The sequence below is a fragment of the Tiliqua scincoides genome, chromosome 1 (genome assembly GCF_035046505.1).
Source record: "Tiliqua scincoides isolate rTilSci1 chromosome 1, rTilSci1.hap2, whole genome shotgun sequence".
Classification (NCBI taxonomy): domain Eukaryota; kingdom Metazoa; phylum Chordata; class Lepidosauria; order Squamata; family Scincidae; genus Tiliqua; species Tiliqua scincoides.
The window spans coordinates 107,766,533-107,789,400 of NC_089821.1; the positions used below are offsets into that span (position 1 = coordinate 107,766,533).

Consider the following 22,868-nt stretch of genomic DNA (forward strand, 5'->3'; position numbering starts at 1 on the left):
AAGAGAAAAAATATTCACAAGACTGGATCCAGTAAATTATTATTAAAAGGTCTGCATTCCTGAATAATCCGGCTGAGGATGATTTAAGATGACAGTTCCAACAGCAAACATGAGTCTCATCAATTTCAAGCAGCAGCAAATTTCAAGAGAGATGAAAAGGGGTATCTATACATAAAGCAAAAATTTAAGAGCCAAGAGCACAAGTCCTTATAAACTAGACAATGAGATGGATGACTTTAGTTAAGATGTTTCATCCCTTCGAACAAAATGAAAGATAATCATTTTGACAGGTTTTTGTTTAAGCTGATGTAGGACATGGTTTCTGGCTTCAACCGACTGAGAATTCTGACCAGTTATAAAGAAGATAATATAAAAATAGTCTCTTAAACTGTATGTCTTTAAAAAAAACAAAACTTTTGCACACACTGAAGTTGTATACTGAAATACAGTAGGATCCCCTTATCTTTGGGGGTTCCGTTCTGTTCTGGAACCCTTCAGGGGTCACTGAAACCATGGATAAAAGCAAATGCCCATCCCCGCTGCCTGGACCCTTTGGAGCAGCTTCTGAGCCACGCAGAGGCCACAGACATCCACTGGTGGCCTTAGCAGGTATCAGAATGGCTGTTTTCAGCTGACAAATATCACTTCTGGTTTTCTGTCAAAGCTGTCACTTTGGCAGCTCCTCTAGCCTCCGGAGGGTGGAGGGTGCGGAGGGGGCAACCTTATCCATGGATACGTGAAACCATGGATACAGGATCCATGGATATGAGGGCCCCCTGTATTTCAGGAACTGTGAAAGGCTGAAACAGAAAAAGCTTACATTCATTAAGATTCACAGAATTACAAAATTTCAAACCTCATAATGTTGCATTCCAAGAAACTCCTGAACTCCAATACCTCATTGCTAATCATCACAGTTGCAAACCCTTATAATTTGGGCAACTGAAACACACTTTATTGTTTTAACTTTCTAAAAATTATTTAAAATATGTATACTTTGCTTAACAACAACAACGATTCACAAAGCAGATTGCAAAGCAAAAGGCATTTCAAAAATGATTCCTTATCTCAAAGGGGCTCACAATCTGAGGAAGACACAAGAGACACCAGCGCCACAAGAGATTCTGTGCTGGTGTAATTAACGGAGAGTTGATCTCCCCACACTAAATGTAAGAGAACCATCACTTCAAAAGGTGCTTCAGTTACCAGGAATTGAGAGAACTATCACTCTTGTTGCATGACTAGAGCCTGGCGTTTAGATTCACTTCAGTGTACACAGAGTTCCCCCAGATAAAAGCTGCACTGTTCCAGAGCATCCGATTCCCACCAACGAAGCAGTGCCAGTCTTTCCACCAGTGCTAGTTTCTCACCTGCCTGCTTTACAGGTGCATAAAATCCAGGACCCAGCATGGTAGAAATCTCTATAAACCCAGAAAAGTGTCTGGTTTTCAGTTCTGGTTCAGTGTTCAATTCTGGTCAGATGCTGACAGAACTATTATTACCTATACAGTATCATCCACATCCATGATGCTTTACAGAATGCTTTACAGAATAATTCAGAGGGCAGGGGAAGGCAGGCCCTTACTAAAAAGCTTACAGTCTAAGCTTCAGTGGTGTGATGAAAGCAACAGAGGAGGAGAGAAGGAAGCAGAGCTAGAGGGGAGGGAGAATATGAGAGAAAAATCTAAAACAAAGAATTCACTATCAGATGCCCCACCATCTCAATTGCCTGTTAAGTGCCTTCTGAAGATATCAGAACTTTAACAAGGCCTTAAAAACATAATTCAGTGATATGTTGACTCTTTCAAGAAATTTCATAAATAAAATTAGAAATTAGCTAATCCCAGTACCATTCCCCAGAGCATTCATAAATATTCTAATAGTCTAAAAATGAAATATTAATTACAGACCTTAACGCCAAAGTATATGTTCCAGGTTGCCGTTGGCTTTCACGAATAAGATAACTTCCCTCTGCTACACTCAATAATTGATCTGCTTCTTCTCTTGATATCATCCCATGAAACCTGAAAAACAAAGCCCATCTTTATCATCACATTAAGAGGAAAACAAGAAACACACCATAAACACAGAAACACATAAACCTTCAGCCTTTGGATCTTTAATTGCAAAATTAACATCTTTATTTCCCCAAGAAAGAAACAGCAAGCTAAAGTCAGCCTTGAATCCAATTATGTTAATTTCTCTATTTAGCATGTGGCTGGCTTGATTATTTTCAGAGCTGGTAGGTAGGATAGGTCTAAGTTATCAATGTCTTTATAGATATATAAAGCCTACGGGTACTCCGTCCCTACAGACCAAGTAAAATCTGTTCTTAAGAGGCACCGCTTATCGTTTTGGCTTACAAAAAGGTTGCCTTGCATTGTAGCTTCTTATTCAGCATTAAGGTTGCACACACTTCACAACAAGAGCCAATCTGACAGCGTGCCAAGAGCCTAAGGGCAAACAAAATTTGAATAATCATCTCTATATTAATCTACATCATTTACATATATTTGTACCAATAATGAACATAATTCCTCCCTTTCTCCAATAATACTAATTTTCTGCACACTGCATGGAACCACCTTTGTTCAAAAGCATTTAAGTCATAAAATATAAAAAGCAATGTACCATTACCATCATGCAAAGCTTTTAAAAACATACTTATGGTAGAGAATGTCAAAAATCTAAGGGAATGTTTGTTCCCTTATCTTGGGGCTACATCAGTACTGGAAAGTTGGATAGGACTGGGTCTTGAGAACGTGCAAATCAAAATTTCATTCTATGACCTACACCTAGTTGCAAAAGATAGCCTACACTGAAACTAATGATTTACAAAATAATCTCTTCTCTGGAATAGTTACTGAATCCTCTAAGACAAATCAAATTATTCTTTGGGCTCATGGTAAAAATCTCTGACAGCCCAATCCTGAGCTGCCCGGGACGCCCAGACTTGGAAGCACCGAGGAAGGCTGCTGCCGGATCCTGCACCTACCGCACTACTGCAGAAGGTGCCTCAGGAGAAGGGGACGTTCGTCCCCTTCACCGAGTAAGGTAAGCAGCCCTGCAATGGTAAGGAAAAGGCGCTCGTGTAGGGCGTGCAGCCCTCCCCAAGTGCCTTGGATCCTGCGGAGCTGAGCTCCGCAAATCCTCCTCCCTCCCCTGCCCTCTCTCCACCCCTGCTGGTCTCCCTCCTCCCCACCCCTGCCCCCACCTACTGTGCCACTGGTCGGCGGTCCAGGAGACCTCTGAGCCATGGGAACTGGGTGACCGCCTGGCACTGGGCTAGCATGGGTGGGAACCGGGCGGAGAGCCCCGTGAACGTGACTTACGGCACGTTTGCAACTGTGCTCGGTGGCACAGAGCCATGCTGACGAGCACAGGATTGGGCTCCGAGTAGTCATGGGCACAGTTCTGGTACTTTTAGTCTTCCTATATCTGTCCTTCACTAAAAGCAACTAATTCACAGCAGCATATTACTTACTCTCGTCCATAGTATTTTGGTCTGTTCACTACCTGTTGAAGAAGAAGAGAGGACCAACATTTTACTTCAGCAATATCAGTGATATAAAAATCATTTTCATTTGTGATGCATTGTCATAGCTAGACAAGAGTTCAGACCTTAGAATTTTTCCAGTAGTTACCACCTAAGAAACACTGCTGAACCATTCTACAAGGTACCCTATTTAACCTGTAAGATAATCTGTATATAAAGAGAGAATTATCAATAAAGAATTTCTAAAATGGATAACTTTAATCTGGGCTCTGTATAGTCAAACTGAAAAATTAACTTCTTGAGTTCAATACTACAATCTCAAAGAAGGTTTTTATATTGCTAAGGGTCACTTCACACTTTTTTTGAAATGGAGGTTTACCGCATAATAGGAACGACGTAATTTCCCTATGTACACCATTATCTAAACAGCTGCATACATAAGCACTTGTTTGGCAACTACAGAAAGCATGGAATAACCCTGTGCAACACAAGGAAGGCATAACTCGAGGACTCCCTCCCAATGATGAAAACAGAATAGAGAAGCAAATGAAAGCAAGGGGAATCCAATCAAAATGGCTGCTCTGTCTGGATTTCAACTAAGCTTGTGCTGATAAAGAATTAGGGGTGTGTATGTGGAGAGGGGAGGTAACGGAAGGTGTATGCACATATATAAGAAAGAAGGGATATATGCTCTGAAATAAAACATTAATGTACTGTTACATGCTTATGTGAAAAAGCATGTTTTCTCAGCATTCTCAACAAAAATTGTTTTCTCAAAAGTACAATGTGCCTCTTCAACAACATTGCCAAGCATCTGTTCTGAAACCTGGCTCCATAATGTCTTACTTACACTGTGATAGCATTTGAAAAACAGAGCCAACACAGCATAGCATGGGGAGTAGACCACATAAGCCAGAGTTTCTCCACTAAGTCTCTGGAGATCCGAGTTGCCTATATGATGAACCTATGTGGACCTACACCAGTCACTCCAAGGAGCAGGGCAAGAACCTGTGGAGGCTATCTGAGTAGAAAATTGAGCTGGAAATGGGCTACAAGCCTTATGCTGTGTAACAGACCCGAATCTAAAGGAATGCACATGTATATATTGGAAAGTAGGTATGAGAGCTTAGTTAGGAACTCGCACACGCCAGTGCCATTTATTTGATTATTTCTCGTACTGGTAGTTGCCAGCTAGTCATCTTTCTGTCTTCATTTCCCCATCCACCATCTCCAACCACAGGAATATTCATAACCTACTTTAAAAGGTGGGTGTGCAGAAGAATATTTACTGTGAATGCACATTAAAAGGTGCTGTAGAAACACCCCCACCATGCACTATCAGAATGAAAGTCTGATCGTGGCAATGACAACTCAAAACCTCTTTTACTGCAAAAAAAACCTTCCATACAAAATGAATACAGCTGTACTGCATGATCAGAAGACTGGGCGTTTCATGAACAATGCTTCAAACTAGACATCACCATATAGAGAGGTTCACAGCTTGGGGGTTCTCCTGGACTTGCAGTTCCTCCTGGATGTCCAGATGTCAGCCGTGGCCAGAAGCACCTTTGCCCAGCTCCGGCTGGTGTGCTAGCTGCAGCCGTACCCATCTCATGCAGATCTTGCAACGGTGGTCCATGCCATGGTGATATCAAGATTAGTAGCGCGCTCTACATAAGGCTGCCCCTGAAGACGGTCCAGAAGCTAAGCTAGTGCAGAATGCGGTGGCTCATGTAATTGTTGGAGGTCGGTGGTTTGACTCTGTCATGCCACTACTCGGGTGACTCCACTCGCTGCCCATTTGTTTCCGGACTGAATTCAAGGTGGTGGTTTTGACCTTTAAAGCCCTAAACGACTTGGGACCAGCATATTTGAGATTCCACCTTCTTCCATATAGTCCGGTCCATTCTCTGAGGTCATCAGAAGGGGCCCTGCTGGTTGTGCCATCATTGAGAGTGGTGAAGGGGATGGCGGCCAGAAACAGGGCCTTTTCAGTGGTGGCGCCTGCACTGTGGAATTCCCCTCCCCTTTGAGTTGAGAACAGCTTCCTCATTATTGACGTTCTGGCAGAGCCTGAAGACTTTTTTTATTTAGGAAAGACTTTGAGGCCCTATAAGGGCTGCTTTTATAAATTATGTGTGTTTTTATCTGCTGACTGCATTTTATCTGGTTTTAATTGTTTTTAATTGTTCTTTTTTAATGTTTATTTGTATTTTATCTTGCTTCATATTTTAATCTCAATTGTTAGCCGCCTTGGGTGCCCTTTGGGGAGAAAGACGGAATATAAATCCAATAAATAAAAATAAATAAACAACAAGCAGCCTCATTTAGCAATGTTGTTACATTCAAACAGTTATATTGGGTTATGTTTATGCATATGATTCCCTTTCAATTTAAATGGGCAACATGCCCAACTTCTTGACCATTTACAAAGGTCTGATTAGGACAAGGCTGTTTTGCGGCCTTGCTACAATTAGCACCACATTAGGGCAAAGTCTTCTTACACACCAAGAAGGGGGAAAGCCGTGTTAATTAATTCAATCATTTGGTTCACTTGATATCTTTTCACTTAAGATTATTTTAACTTCATGGTGCGTAGCCCAGCTGTGACAGCAAAGGGCAACTCATATATCTGTCTGTATGTTAAACAAACAAACAAAGCAGGCAAGCAGCTATGCAACAGCAATGGAGTAGCTAGCTTTAAAAAACCACCTAGAAAAAGTTTGTGTTAGAAATGAGTATTAAATCAGTTGGATCACCAAGTATTTTCTTTTCATTTATATAATCTACAAAATTGTTACATAGTCTGGTTCTTTTGTCTGAGAAGACCTATGCTTCAGTGTAATTTACCATAATAAAATGTAATATAATTAAACTGCTACTTTATAATCTTAGAACCATTCATGAAACTATACAGTTCTTTGATTTAAAGTTTTTTAATACTGATGTATCAGCCAAGACAATGCTCACAGTAAATCCATTAACTACAGCACAATTTTATGTGTAAAACACAACCAGGTAATAAAAACGTTCGTAAATAGAAGCGGTATTTGTGAAGGTTTACAAAGAGCTTAAGCTTCACGTAACCTTGCAGTGGCATAGCCAAGGGACAGGGGGGTAAATTGCTCTAGGTACCATACCTTGAGGGGGTGCCAACCTGCACCCCCAATGGTGGATACTGAGGCATCTGAACCCCAGGGTATGTTAAAAATTTGTGTCTCTGAGTGCCAGATCCCTCAGCTACACCATTATAACCTTGAACAAGGAATGGCCCTTATACTATCTCAGACTGAGAACAAATGAAGCTGCCTTACAGAGGCAAACCATTTGGTTTATCAGGGTCAGAACTGTCTGCACTGATTGGCAGTAAGCAGCTCTCCAAGGTTTCAGACACAGAATCTTCTCAGAAAAAGAAGGAGCTCTCCATGCTCTACCCAGAAATGCCAGGACTTGAAACTGGAACCTTATGCATGTGAAGTTTATGCTCTACCATTAAGTTATGGACCCTTCCCAAAATTTAGTGTCACATATGCAACAGTGCTATTGCCCTCTGGTCTTCCCACCCTCTCCTTGTTAATGTCCTTCATATCGGAACCTTTAGTTAGGAAATCCCACTTCTGATTCCTCATGGGCAAGCCCTATCAATGCCACAATACATATCTCCTTGTCTGCCTGGCTAGCTTGGAGCTGAAGCACCAAAATAAGAGGCAGCACTCATTCCATAGGGTTCATCTCCAAAGTAAGTGTTGCATTTTCTAATGGATAGGTGAGAGACTGAGATTGCATTAGATGGAGCTATGTTGGGGAAACAGAAGAGAAAAGCATTTTGGGGCACAATCCTAACCCCTGACATAAGGGCAATGAAGCTCCAACGTAAGGGAACAAACATTCCCTTACTTTGAGGAGGCCTCTGTGAGTGACGCCCAACTGCAGGATGCAGCACATGTCCCATTGGTACCGCCGTGCCAGTGGTGGAAAGCACTGACATAAGGGGTTAGGATTGCGCCCTTAGATAATTTCCAGATTTGAATTACATGAAGATTATTGTATTGAACAACATTATTAAATGCTGCAGTAGTTACTGTTTTTTCCTCCTGTTCTCCTTTTTTCCCCTTAGGTTTTTTTCTGTTCCTTTCCAAAAGGGTAACAAAGAAATGGATGCTTCTTCTACTGCACGTTAACAGATTAAATTTTCTATAATGGCACCTAGATTTCACTTTCTGTTATTTCCAATTGGTTTACAAAACTCAACAATTAAATTACTTGGAGAATATCTCACCCCACCCCATCTCCCACCATCTTGCTCGTAAGCCCTTAGAGCAGCCATTTTCAACCTTCTCTAGCTCGCGCCACACTGACAAGGCACTAAAATTGTCAAGGCACACTACCAGTTTTTTACTTACATTAAATTACTACATTACAGTTAATCTTGAATTAATAAAATTAATACAATTAAATCATTACATGACAAAAAAAATTGACAAGCATGGAGAGGGAAGTATATGTGGTTTCTGAAAAGGAGGAAAAATTCTATGTTCAAATTCTTATCAGAAGTGCCAGAAAGTGTTGGCAAAGACAGGGCAGGTTGATTGCATAGTGGAGAATGTGGGTGAGGGGCAGTGAGGAGACATGATTGAAACAAGTGCAGGATGAATCTGGGGATGCGGGAGAGAGAGAGAGAATGTGAGGCAGTGATTCTGTATCTTTGGAAGGTGCTGACAAGTGAGGGGAGGGACAGAAAGAGAGTTGCTAACTGTGATTGTGAGATTTGGGGGGGGGAATATTCCTGGGGAAGGGGGTGGGGTGGGGGAGAAGAGGAGAGAGAAGTGCCAATTGCCTGCTTGTACATTTGAAAAAAAGGGTGCAACCAAAAGCCCAATCCTATGCATGCCTGCTCAGAAGTAAGCCCCATTATAGTCAATGGGGCTTACTCCCAGCAAAGTGTAGATAGGATTTTGGCCCAGCGCCCTTCCTCTAAAAGCCCCAAAGTGCCGGGAGGGTTGCTTTGGGGAGTTGCAGGCAAACTAGCAAGGAAAAGGGACTTTCAGGGACCCTGAAACCTTAGGTTGGGGGCTTCAGCAGACTCGCTCGCTATGTACCTGCTTGCCTGCTTCTGGCTCCCTCTTCTCACTCACTCCGCAGCTCCCACCTCCTGGCTCCTCCAGGCTTCTCTGGTTGGCCAATCAGCATGTAGGCAGGCAACAACTTCCTTCTTCCCCAACCCTATGCATGTCTACTCAGAAGTAAGCCCCATAGTAGCCAACGGGGCTTACTCCCAGGAAAGTGAGGATCAGTTGCAGCCTGAGTCGTGCTCAGTAGCAGGAGCAAGCTCCAAGCGGATTCTTCAGCTGCTGCGTGGGATGCAAAGTGGTCGTGACCAGCCCCTTCCCTGGCTGCTCCCTTGCTTGCGCTGCCTGCCGCAGGAGGCTCAAAGCAGCTGCTTCTCCCGCACGTGGGCACGTAGCTGCTGCCTGCCTCCTCTGATCCTGCGGCACACCTGAGGCAGCCTCGCGGCACACCAGTGTACCATGTCACAGCGGTTGAAAACCGCAGCCTTAGAGAAAGTCTTACTAAAGGCAAGATCAAAAAAGCAAAGCAAAAGAGCTAGTACACTATACAGCAGAGAATGTTTCACAACTGGACTCACTAAGTACAGGTGTCCCACCATATCTGTGGATCCCATATCCATAGATACACTTATCCACATTTCTCTACCCTGCGTACCCATTACTTATCTATTTTCCTTTACTGTAGCGCTAAACACTCCTGTCTCTTCCTTTGCAGCCAGTTATGGAATGCTTGACAAGGAATGTGAGAAGCAGTCAGCCAATATGCCAGAGGAAGGATACAGCCAGAACATTAATAGGAAGCATGAAGCTTCCTACTTTCTGTTAGCATTCTCTTGCTCTCCCTCCTCTTGTGTTCCACCTGAGTGCTTCTCACGTTCCTCATCAAGTGTTCCATAACAGGCTGCAAAGAAAGAGACAGGAGTCCTTGGTGCCACAGTAAATATAGGTTCCCTTTTATCCATGGTTTTTGGTATCCAAGGGGGACGACGACACACACATATCCCCTGCAGATGCAAGCGAACATATGTAGAATTGAAGGTTCCCAGACATGTGTGTGATTGCATGTATGTTGCCCACAATGTCCAATGTACATGCAGCAATCATGTTTGCCGCATGCACGATGGAGCTGCCTTGATTTGGAACACAACTCTAAAATGTGCTCCTGTCAGAGCGCTCACTCACATTAAAAACACTTCTCTTCCACATTAATGCTCACATAAATATTGTGAGGGAAGCCTGAAAAGTGATTTAAGCCTCTTGTATTGAAGTACTCTCTCAGGAAACTATTGTCTGAAATTAGAATTTTCCATTTTACAGCTCTAAGGGTGTTTTCACAACTGAAGCTTAAATCAGTGTTTGCAATTCCTCCGTGTCTGCTATCTCTGTATTATAATTCAAATGAAAAACTTACATTGGGCTACAATTTTATTCTTTTTTAAACTGACTTTCTTCATTTTTTTTTTTTTTACAAATCTGCTGTATAAGCTAAAACACACAAAGGATATAAAGCATTCTTAGAATATCATTTGTGAAAACACCCAAAATATTTTAGACACAGCAGTTACATGTGTAAAGCAGATGGTATCTTGATCAAATTTGCTTTGCTAAGCTTCTCAAACCCTTGCAGGACCTCCCAGGTTAATATATACAAAAATCCAATTTCTGAATAAGCATGAACTTAATTGGTTTTCTGATCTAAGACCTCAATTCCTATGGAATTCCAAACAGAGATAAAATGAAGTCTTGTTTTTCAGCGCTTCAACCATCTCCATCTTCATGTATTCCAAAGACATGCCTTGTGCCACCTTCTTCTGCAGGGATGGACAGCCACTTCGGCTGCAGACAGTGTAGCCTTCGATATGAAATATGCCAGGCTACCAGGCATGACAGCTTTACAAATCTCTGTGTTTTTTGTTATTTGAGGTCAAAAATGACTTGTGCAGATATTTTGAGGCAAGCAGGCTAAGAAATATTTTAAAAGGACATAGCTTTTGTGGACTTATTTGCTAGGCTGTGTTAAAGAAATAAAACCCCAGCCACCTGTAGGTCTAGGCATTCCCCTTATTGCTATATCAACAGATGCCACTAAGAATTGTACCATAATTATAGCAGTCCATAATTTTATGAGTTAATATAGCTGTTGCTTTATTCTGAAGCTTTATTAGAATTAGTGACTGACTCTCTACCAGTGTGAATGCTCTTCCAAATTGCTTTCAAAGCTCTTTTAAAGGCTACAAAATATTTGACAAGAAGTTGTTCTTCTTCAAAATGCCCCGTTGAGGAAGATTTCCAAGAACAGTGAGCTGAGAAACAGGCAGAAGGACCCATGAAGGAAGCAGTGGGCACAGAGGCAAAGGGTGAGATGTGGGTCACCTCATGCAAAGGATGCTGCTGTGAGGAAGGGAAGAGCAACAGGAAAGACGTTTGGGATTAGGAAAGCAGCATATAGATTTTTAAAAAGGGAAAGATTAGGTTTAGAATGCATATATTCATTCGAAAAGACATTAACCCTGTGGCAGCAATCCAGAAGCCTTAAAATCATTACCCATCAGGAAAAAGAATGATTAGTCCTCTCTGCCTCCACATAGAGCTTCAGCTGTATCTAACAATTGGCAGGTTTTGCAGGATATACAGGCCCCTGGTTAAACAGTAACAGGCACTCTGATCTTAAATCTGAGTTTCAGTCCTATTTATGGCCATTCAAGACTTCAGCTGGTTTTTACTGGAAACAAAATTATTACATTCCTCATATCTGTGGCCAATGAAAGTAGTTAATGAAACAGTTAACAAGTTCAGCAAAGTAGAGACAATTTTGTGTTCCTCCAGGATTAATTTTTTACATTTCTATCTTTTCTTTCCTCTAGGTTTCTCAAGGCTGGTGTAGGTGGGTTCTTCCCTGATTTTTTCCTCTTACAACAACCTTGGTGAAGTATGTTAAGCTGAGAGATAATGACTTACACAAAATCACCTAGTGAGCTTGATGGCGGAGTGCGGATTTGGTCTCCCTAGTCATAACCCAACACTCCACGCCAGTGGTTCTCACACATTTAGCACCAGGACCCACTTTTTAGAATGAGAATCTTTCAGGACTCACCGGAAGTGATGTCATGACCAGAAATGACATAAACAAGCAGGAAAATTTTTAACAATCCTAGGCTGAAATCCTAACTACATTTACCCAAGAATAAATCCCATTTACTATCATTGTTAAAAGCATACACATAGCAGCCTGTTAAAAGTACAGGTCTGTAACATTTCCCCAGATAGCATACCAAGGCATAGCATCAATAGCATACCAAGGACAGAGCAGGGGGTGGTGTTCTGCCCTGGGTGTAAATATACCTGAGGAAACACCTGTCGAATGAGCCCCCGAGTGGCCTCCAAGAATCTTCAGATGGATGCCAAGTCCACCCATCACTTTGAGTGGCAGCTTGAAGCAATGGGTAGACCTAGCCCCTGAGTCAATATCCACTGGTGGCGTCCAGGTCTACCAGTGGCTAAATCCAAATGGAAATGTAGTTATGGAACCCTTTTCTACACTGAGTATCTTTTCCAGTTAGGATGTGAACATGGAAGCCTACTTCTGTGTTCATATCTAAGTTAGACAGGCCAGGGCAATTGTGAACTGTTTGGATTGTGCAGATGCAGGAAAAATGTCTATTTATTAAAGTCCAATTCAAGAGTTGATAAGGTTCCCCCACCCCACCCCCCACATAAAACTAATTTCATAAAAGCGGGAGCCTTATTATGAGGCTCATTAATAGCCTGGAAAACAAACTACTAATTTCTTCTGATAATTTCTTATCTTCATGAACAGGAGTCAGTGTAAGCTAGCTAACTACTAAAATGCCTGCCAAATCAATACTGGCAGGGCCCAGTATTTTCTACAAAAATACAGACTATTTCACACCCATTAGAGCTTTATCTTTCATCCTAGAGGTTTACGGCATTTTTGGAAGAATTGCAGCTGGCATGTGAAAGTGTACTGCACAAAGAAATTCCTACTTAATTCAGTAAATTAATCCTGTTTGTGATCTAAGGCGGTATAAGCTATTAAGGCAATGACAGTACTATGCTCCCCTGTATTTAAGGCTGTGTCAAAATGACAAACACATTGCGAAGATTAATTTCCCCTTCCCTTGGGTGCATGATGAAAGTGTTGCAATAAAATTTAAAACTTTAATCATTTTCAATGCCTGTTTAGCATGAATGGTGTTTTGCAGCCATATTATAACGAGTCAAATCTAACGCTGTAGCATATTAAGAATTGAAATTGATGTTTGCTCGGGACCTAGCTTTAGAATAGATAGAACCATTCACCTAAAAATAATACCGATTTAAAAGAACTACTGACATGGGGATTTGAGCTACCAGTCTTTGACTTTTTGTAAGTCATTTTGTCCAGTAGAGTAAAAGAGAGAATCAGATTGAAGATCATTTTTCCTCTCTCTTCTCAAGAGCCGCCAAAGCAACTAGATAGCAATGTTCACCTATTTCTTGATTCCCTGAATTTAGTCCCCCCTTTAAAATAAGCAAATATGCTGAAAGCAACATTATATGCTTCTGTCTCCCCAAGCCACATGGAGATCCTTTTGTACGCTGAGATCCTGAAGGATGATCCAGGCACAAAACCCTGTTTCTATGCGTGGCTCACATAGCAGGGTTAGAGTACTATAAATTTATTTTGTCCATGCATCATCTAATGCAAGTATTCTTAACCATTTAAAATTACAGACCTCTAATGGATGTTCCAATATGTCTCCATGCCCCCTTTGCCATATTGTCAAAATCATCACTACCACCAAACATACTAGGTACCAGTGTGACTTCAAAAAGATGACAATAGCTTGGTTTTACTTTACATAGGGATAGCTAGGAACTGAACTCATCAATTCATATTGATAATAGTGATAATTCAAAATCTAATCTAACCATTTTTTTCACTTGTTCAGTGATTGAGCCCCATACCCCTTTCATTTGATTCCTATAACTCCTTCCCCCCCCTCCCCCACCAAGAGGTATGGATAACTCTGGCTAGGAATCCCTGATCTAAAGCATAAGAACCCACAGTCAGTTAACAATGTTCCAATTTCAGGTAGGCATTTGTGGCCAACAGATTGACAAAAAAGACCATTCCAACTCACTTTTTGGTCATTTTCAAACTGCATTCAAAGACTATTTTTTTAATCCAGAAGGCTTTGAATCTACTGTATAATAAGAATTTTTATGTACTGTACTATTTTCATATTGATCTGAAGGACGTTTTAACTGCCTTTTTCATTGCACGCTGCTTTTCAAATCCTGTGTTTCAAAGTGGGGTGGAAATTAAATATAAAGGCATGCCGCCGTATCCACTGCCTCAGGCCTCCCTATGCCTTATAAGGCATTAAAAATATCACTTCTGGTTTCCACAGAGAAACTGGAAGTAGCTTTTTTTTTTTTTTTTTTGCTGTTTTAAGTCATTCTTAGCCTGGCAGAAGCTGCGGGCTGAGGCCTCACGGCCAGAAGACCCTCTGGTGGTGAGGGGAGCACAGTTCCCCTCACCTCCGGAGGGTGGGCATGGGGCACAAGAGGGCCCACATCCCCACATCTATGTATAACTGAATTCGGGAATATAGGATCTGCGGATATGGTCGCCCCCATAAGCACATGGACCATTATTAAAGCATTGAGTTGTGCAATTTTTGTCCAGTTTTGAATAATTGGACATGCTTTTAAGGTAGTCGATGAAATGCTAGGTGTCATCTTTGTGTGAACCTTGGCCCATTCCTAAGCTGCCACTTGCTCAAGGTTCCACCCATACAACTCTAGTAACAAGTGGCTCCTCCTCATGTTACCCTGAGAATACAGCAGGCTTAACTATCTCCCTGTACCTTTTTAGTACTTCAGTGTTTAACAGAACAAATCCAGTTATGAAGGTAGCTGAAAAGAATTTCAGAAACAGGAAATTGCAGAGACAAACTGAAAACTACTGTAATGAACATTAATAGCATTTTAATGTTAAAAGTAACAGAAAAAGAAAACATACTCTAGTTATAACTACAAAATAAACTGAAAGATAATGGATTAATATTCAAATAGACGGCACTGTTTTTGAGCTGTCATGGTACTCACCTCAGATGTGCAGGTAATCCTTCTAGGATGGGGAGCTTCCTGTTGCAACTGATATACTAGGAGAAGGCAGAGAGAAAACAGACTTTATTTTTATGCTCAATACATAATTGATTTTAAAGAGAGCACTGCAACATCTGGGTGTAGAATGTTTGGCACCCCCTCCCACTGTATAATGGAACAGATTGATTTGAAGGGTAAGATCTCTACACCAGTTACTAAGAATGGGGAGAAAGGCTAAAGGGTAGGTTGAACTTAAGAGCACATCAAAGTTAAATCACTGCTTAGCTCTGCTATACTGAAAGCTGCTCAGAAAGTTCAGTGCTGAGACTGCCGTAAATACCTTAAAATAGGGCAATCGTTCTCAAACGTTTTAGCACTGGGACCCACTTTTTAGAATGACAATCTGCCAGACCCAATGGAAGTGATATCATTAACCTGGATGTGTTGTCATGGCCAGAAGGGGCATCATCAGGCAGGAAAATTAACACCCCCATACAACAAAATTAAATCAAGTAAGTAAATAAAAGTTTACAATAAGTATAAAGTTAAAACTTATTTATTTATTTAAATTAAAGAACCATCCTAACCCTCCCAAGCAGTTGCTGATCTGTCTCAAAAAAATTCCCCAAAGATCCCAAAAGCTGCAATCTTATCCACACTTTCCTGGGAGTAAACCCCATTGACTATCTTTGTAGCCTGTTAAAAGTACAGCTCTGTAACATTTCCCCAAATGTAGTCACATGCCATGGTAGAATCAAGTCCAATATATTAAAAATAAAATACACATTGACATGAATGGAGACCCACTTGAAATTGGCTTGTGACTCACCTAGTGGGTGCCAACCCAGTTTGAGAATCACTCCAAATAGGGTATACATCCATTACCTTCTATGCCATAGAAGGTAATGGATTTTGGTTCTCAAACTCTTGGGGGGGTCTAAGAACCCATGGTAAGTACTTGAGGGGGTGGGGACTGGGATGGGGGGAAGTTCCGACGCCGCCACAGCGATTGCAGTACTACAGGCCTCCAGGTACATTTACACATATCTGGGGGAACTGTGCAGACTCCCGGAGGGTCCTGGAGGCTCACAGCCCCTTCCGTGAACCTTCCCTTTGGTGCAATGAGCTCTGATCTGCAGTTGGAGCTCCGAGGCACGGAACTTCTGAAACCAGAAGTGGGCTCCAACTGCAGATTGGAGGGGAGGGGGCTGAGAGGCTCCAGGATGCTCCGGGAGGCTGCACAGTCGTCGTCCCCCCGTATGTTTAAATACCCGCTGTGCTGCATGGGCACTCATGCAGCACTCATGCCAGGGCACTCATTAATGTATGGATCACTTCCCTTAAGGGGAAGGTGACTGTTTTAGGTTCCAATAGTGGGTCATGACGCACCACTTTGAGAACCACTGCTGTGTCTTTTTAAGAGAACTGTATGTCACACATAGGAAACATTAAACAGAATTGCATCTTTTGGTTGTCCAAAAGAACCCACTTTTTATAGAGGCTAAATACCACTGATGTTATGGACTGTGTGTGGCATGTACACTAAGAACAAACAAAAAGTAAAAGCTTACTTTCTTTGCAAAAAAATTTTTCCCAGCAATTTATTACTCTTATTGCAACTGGAGGCAACATACATGCATTTCTCAAAGAGAAATACTGAATGTATGGCTGTTGTGATTAATGATGTTTAATATAAGTGACACAATGAGCACCAATTTTATCCTTTAATCATCAGCTTGCAGACAAAAGCCTGCTTCAAGTCACTTTGTGCGTTAATGGTTTTATATTAAGTGACTGGCTTGGCAAATGACATGTGACTGATATAATAAGTTATGACTCAAAAGCTGCACAGTGGGACACTTAGGAAGCTCTGAAGCAGACAAAGGTTCTGCCAATGGCAATTGTGCGATAGTACAATAGTACAATAGAAAACATAGGCAAAAATGAAAGTTGGGTGTTACATTGTTTAAAAGAAAACAGACTCAAATCACTGTGGAATAATATAATGAAATACTGATAATGGCAGATAAGACCCATGGTCCAACTACTCTACAAAACAACCAAGTCTGGCAGTACATTAAAGACTAACAAAATTTATTTCAGCATAAGCTTTTATGGACTACAGTCCACTTCATCAAATGCATCAAGCAAAATTTTTAGAAGGCAGAGGTGTTGGTGAGCACACGTGCATATAAAGCAGCAGAATGAATTTGCAGAAGGAAATGAAATAAGGTTGATACAGTAACAAGTTTAAAATTACTCCAGATAAACACAGCATGAATTCACAACAGTGACAAACAACTCATAGTAATGCTCACAGCCTGATCAAAACCTCAGGCTGAGCTGGTGCAGGCCTTCTGCACCGGCTCCTAAGTGCCACAAACACGCAAATAAGGCATGTTTGCACCAACTCAGGAGTCAGCTGGCCAGTGTGTGGAGGCCCACGCTGGCTTACAAGGATCAGATCTGGCCCCTGAGCTGGCTAGCTGGGATTCATTTGCACCATGCAGGGCAGGGGGTGGGAGAGGGTGTTCCAGGGGTGGGAGAGGGCATTTCGGGAGTTAGATCGGGCCCGGGAGGGGATTGGTGGCGGCAACACACACCTAACATCCACTCCCAAGCTGGGCAGCTTTACATAGGCTTCTTGGATTTGTGCCAGCTGAATAGCTTGTGCATATCTGAGTAGCCACATAGGGCAGGCTGGGGCTTAACTGGGCAGGCTGGGTAAGAAGAAAAATATCCCCTTACCTGACCTCCAGCCTGCACACAACCTGCGCTGGATACAGTGCAGGCCACTTAGCACAGGGTGTGCCTTTAGTCAATTAAATTAATATTATAAGAAGCCTACACTATGATTCAGACTCCCAAGCTCTACAGTAAACACACAAGAAAGATAAGTCACCACATGAACCTCCCAATTCTTATATATCACAAACATCCTCTGATCTATGTCTAGCACTTTTGAAATGTTATGAAGCATGATGCTACCTTTCAGTCTTCCAGCTTCTGCTTATAAAACGATATGCAGACTTTAAACCTATACCAGTTTCTAGCCACAATTTGGCTACACATGAAATCAACTGTACTATTCTCACAAGCTTGGATCCCAAGGGTTCAGTATCTCCTCAGACTGACTTTGTGAAGGCTTCCATCAAGTTCTACTTACGCTCAAACATGCATTTAAGATAATGTACTGATTTGAAGTGAGGAGTGACCAGGATAAAAGGCATGCAGTTTTCCCCAAAGTTCTGATTCTGGTCAAGAGATGTATGTGGACACTCTTCAAAGGACTCTTTATGGTGCCTCCCCTGACAAGGGCAATATCACGTCCTCCAACAACCACAATTATGTTTTTTGTGCACTTTGCTTTTAGGCTTCATAAGGAAAGGAAAGTGAGGTATGCATTTTCATATAAAATAAATAAGACTTGAAGATTATTTTGGACCATTACATTGAAAATATTTCTCTGGTTTTAAAGGAAGAAGTTGGGTGGCTGAAATCTCTTTTAACATCACTAGATCCTATGGATGTATTAAATTTCGGAATATCTAGCAAGCATGAAGTCCACACTTGGACTTCAAATATTTAAATACTGTGGTTCCCAAACTGTGGGTCAAGACCCCCTGGTGAATCATCACCTGATTTTTGGTGGGTCGCCAATAGGTGATGGAAAGATCATAAAACTGCCTCAAGCCCTATTTAAAAATCAAATACTGTAGCTGCTAATTACCCTGCAAAGAAGTCAGCTCCTGCAGTTTTCAAGATAGCTGCTAACTGCCCTGCAAGGAGCTGAGCATACAAGTATATAGGGAGACAAATCTTTGAGGGCCTTTTCCTGGTTATTATTACTTATAAATTAATAAAATATTATTTCTTTCTAGATCTCCTTTTTAAAGATCGGTAAACCTGGGTGGGTCCCAATAGAGTGTCATTTTAAGAAGAGGGGCCTGGTACTAAGGAGCTTGGGAACCACTGAAGTAGAACATATTTATGGATTTAAATACACTAAGAATCCAACAGGAGCAGGGAAGGGGGGAGAGGACATGGCACAGTAATAAAATTTGATAAGATACTCACAATAAGATTTCCATACTGGCGGCCTGTATTCATCTGTATCTGAAAGAACAATGATACTCATAAACATACCACAACAGAAAAGCAGCTAATGAGTAGGAAAAAACCTGACTATGGCATTAGTAAAATTCAACAACTGAAATTCATTTCATGCACCCAATTCATTTTTTAAAGACACATCATCAAATAGTTCATGATAATTATATGACTGTTTGCCATCCCACAAACATGCCATGTAGCTCCACAGTGCTCTGAAGAGATGTAGTTTGCAGATACTTGCAGTCACAGGTGATTCCATGAACTCATCGTCAAGGTCATTCCCAAAGTCAACTGATTGGTTAAAGCAACTCACCAACCCTCACTTTTACACGGACAGGATTTTGTGTGATTTTTACAACGTACCTTGAGACTTTCTTGTCATTATTTTAATTTGAATGTGTGCATGTATACCTTAAGTCACTTTAAATAGGTAGATAGTATCTAGTAAGAACGAAGAATAGCATTTGTTTTGCAGAAATGAATTGTGCATGTGCGCTCAAGCTTTCTTGGTAGCCTTCTCCAAGCCTTCTGTGCTTCTCCAGCTGTCCTCCTATTTCTTTAGGACTGATTCCTCTCAGGCCCCAAGATAAAAATGACTTCGGCCAGCAAAATCAGATACATATCTTTGCTCCATTTTAGAGTCTGTGCATGCATGAATGGTTCACCATTTGTTGACTGCAGTATTAAGCAGCAACTAGTATGTACAGATTGAGACATCTCATACCCAACACACTAAACAGTTTCCATCATCATCTGAGGTCAATTCAAATGCAGTAATTTTCAGGGGAAACTTTGCACTACTAAGAATCACCAATGCTTGATGAATCATCAAAGAATCATCAACGATGCGAAGCTGGCTCACATATTCATGTAAACCATGATGTTCAAGCATGTAAACTTCATGATATTCAAAACTTCTAGAGAAGATTACTTTAGCACAGCTTGAACGTTCCTACTTGACCAGCAATATATGAATGGAAATTCAATTCAAAAGTAAATTATTCCAATAAGGAACCAACTGTATAAATACACAGCAAGACTGGAAATATCTTTTGCCTGGAATGGCAATACTACAGGTATATCTTTGTTACAAGGAGAAGCATGACTACACCCCTCCCCCCCAAAAAACTCTCATTTTTGCCAAAGTCAAAACATCTTGATTAAACCCCAACCAAGAAGTGAGAAAAGTTTACATATAAGCTAGTATTATAATTCAGATGCTGGAAAGAATGATTTATGCTATGCAAGTGTCTACATGCTTTACTGCTGTTTGCAGAATCTTTACACCATCCACATTAGGGAAAAGAAACACAAAAATTATCTGATAAAAATCCTCTATCAATGACAACTAAGGAGAAGAGTTTGATCATATTTGTCTATGTTTTTTTCCCTTTGTTATAATAACAGACCTTCCACCTCTTATTTAAAATTAAGAGGCTGAACTCATGCTCTGATGCATAGCAACAGCAGCCAGGAGGACTGGGTTAATAAGAAGAGCCCAGCTGGATCAGGCCATAGGCCCATCTAGTTCAGCTTCTTGTATCTCACAATGGCCCACTAAATGCCCCAAGGGGCACGCAAGATACAACCTGCATCCTGATGCCGTCTACTGCATCTAGCATCCTGAGGTAGTCCACCTCTAAAATCAGGAGGTTACCCATACCGATCATTGCATGTGACCCGTGATGGACTTTTCCTCCAGAAATTTGTCCAATCCCCTCTTAAAGGCATCTAGACGAGATGTCATCACCATATCCTATGGCAAGGAGTTCCACAGACTAACTACATGCTGAGTAAAGAAATATTTTCTTTTGTCTGTCTTAAGTCTCCCAACACTCAATTTTAGTGGATCTCCCCTGGCTTTGGTGTTATGTGAGAGGGAAAAGAGCATCTCTCTATCCACTCTGTCCATCCCCTGCATAATTTTGTGTGTCGCAATCATGTCTCCCCTCAGGTGCCTCTTTTCTAGATTGAAGAAAAGGTCCCCTGTCCTCTTATTCACTTTATGTGATGGTAACTGCATCATGGTCCAGTTAGAGGCGTTAACTCACAATTAGAGAGAGAACAAATTGGTTGAGAACTGGGGCCAGAGGTAAAGGAGTCTTTTCCCACTATAAACTGTCCCTGTAAAATGCCTATTTAAACTGAAAGGGCAACTTGCTACAATCAGTGAAGCAGTAAAGAGTTAGACACCCCCATATCTCTGCCAGAATCCCAAACCAAATCAAGGCTGATGAAGTAGCATTTAACAGTTCATCTACGTTTGGCCCTCAGATGTTAGGATCTGGTGCATCTCTACAATCAGGCAACCATCACTGTACTGATGCACCAGCACTTTACTTTCCAGAGTGGCGGTGAAAATGGCAAGGGAGGCAAGGACTATCCACTAACCTTAGAAACAGATCATGAGCTTGCACAGTCAATGAGACCTGAAAACATTAATCAAGCTGGACGTATTTATCTACCATGACCAGAGGCGAGATTTAATTTATTATAGGAATTTCATGAATTATCCCAGAGAGACAACAGAAGTCCAAAAACCAAGATTCTGTTTTTACAGGCACAAACAGGGACTACACATTGTAGATGTCCCATCACCCAAGAGACTTTGCGATCACTTTCACTAATCAGACTGTTTGCTTAGAGTGAATAACAACACCTTGATACACAAAAGTAACACATCGGGGCTGCGATCCTATCCACATTTTCCTGGGAGTAAGCCCCAGTGACTATAACTTACTACTGAGTAGAGATGCATAGGAAAGGGCTGTTAGAAGATATCTTAACAAAATCTTTAGTACAGGGTATAATTATATCATGAATGTTTGTTGGCCATATTGCAGACATTAATGGAAACAAAAGGTTTAAAGTTATGTTGGTGATCTCCAATTTATCATCTGATAAGGAAAACTAAAAGGTCAGTGACGGTTTCTGCAATCTCACAGAACATGTACAATAAAGCAACTTTGGAAACTTTCTGGCCTAGTTCTGTCTTTGCACAACATAAAAGCAAAGAAAAAATTAATTTGCACAACTGACATGGATTTACACAGATCTGTAGAGATATCTGTTGTCTAATTTTAAAACAAAGACATGTTTGAATGTTCTCTAAGGTGAACATAAACCTTTGTCCCTTATCTGAATTACTTGGCTTTTCCTTTTTATCTCAAACACCATTCTATGGTTTTGTTAATATAAAAACTAATCTCCTTTCACTTACAATTTTCTAATGCGTTAAGCACTAAAAATATTCATACATTGTTAACAATGGGTTTTAATACATGGCAGCAAAGAAATTAAATATTACAGTCCCAAGGAAGCCATAACTGAGGGCCCTAAAGGCATATACAATAATCTGTATTATTATTGCGATGGGAATAATTTTTTTAAAAACCGTTTGCAAGGAGTTTTCTGCTGGAAGACTTTGCTATAGACATCCACAGAACACAATGGATGCAGAATATTAACTATACTCACTCTGAGAGCATGCCAAAATTACTGAACTTCATTGTTCAGAAGCCATACAAGTTTTATACCCATTAGTCAGACATTTTTTAATTACGTAAAAGTCTATCCCCTTTGTAATTTTATGTTTTTCAGGCATTTGTCATAAAAGTTACCAAGGTACAGGTATAAAGAATTCTTTATACGTCTTTAACACACCTTTTAACAAAGAGAACAGGCCTATGAAGCACCTAACAATGAAAATAAAATTTAAATCATTTAAGAACGGAAACAAAAATACCTACATCCAAGAAGTTGTGCATCACTTAACAATGGGGGATACATTCTCTGATCCCCATTGTTATACGATTAGGTTGTTAAGAGAACATTCAACCCAGTCTAGTGTCTTTGTTGTGTAAGCAGACACTCACTGCACAGGCTACGGGAGAGGACTGCCTCTTCTTTGCATTAAGAGCCTCTTCTTTGTTGTGAAAACAGACACTCTGCTGCAGGCTATGGGAGACCAAACTGCCTTATTAAGAGCCACTTAGTTGTGCTTTGATCACCCTTGTATATGTGGTCTGTTGTTAGGCAGAAGGTCATTAAGTAATGCATGCCTGTATATGTTTAGA

The 22,868-nt window shown here is 41.1% G+C and overlaps 1 protein-coding gene across 1 annotated transcript in view; it reads right to left on the reverse strand.

The window, feature by feature from the left end:
- Positions 1-22,868, reverse strand: part of CHN1 (chimerin 1) — a 118,100-nt gene that overhangs the window by 69,941 nt on the left and 25,291 nt on the right. Inside the window, exons 3-6 of the mRNA XM_066612265.1 lie at positions 18,757-18,795; positions 14,680-14,735; positions 3,485-3,516; positions 1,911-2,024 (exon numbers count right to left, since the gene is read on the reverse strand). Of these exons, the coding sequence (XP_066468362.1) occupies positions 1,911-2,024; positions 3,485-3,516; positions 14,680-14,735; positions 18,757-18,795 (241 nt within the window). The remainder of the gene's footprint in view (positions 1-1,910; positions 2,025-3,484; positions 3,517-14,679; positions 14,736-18,756; positions 18,796-22,868) is intronic.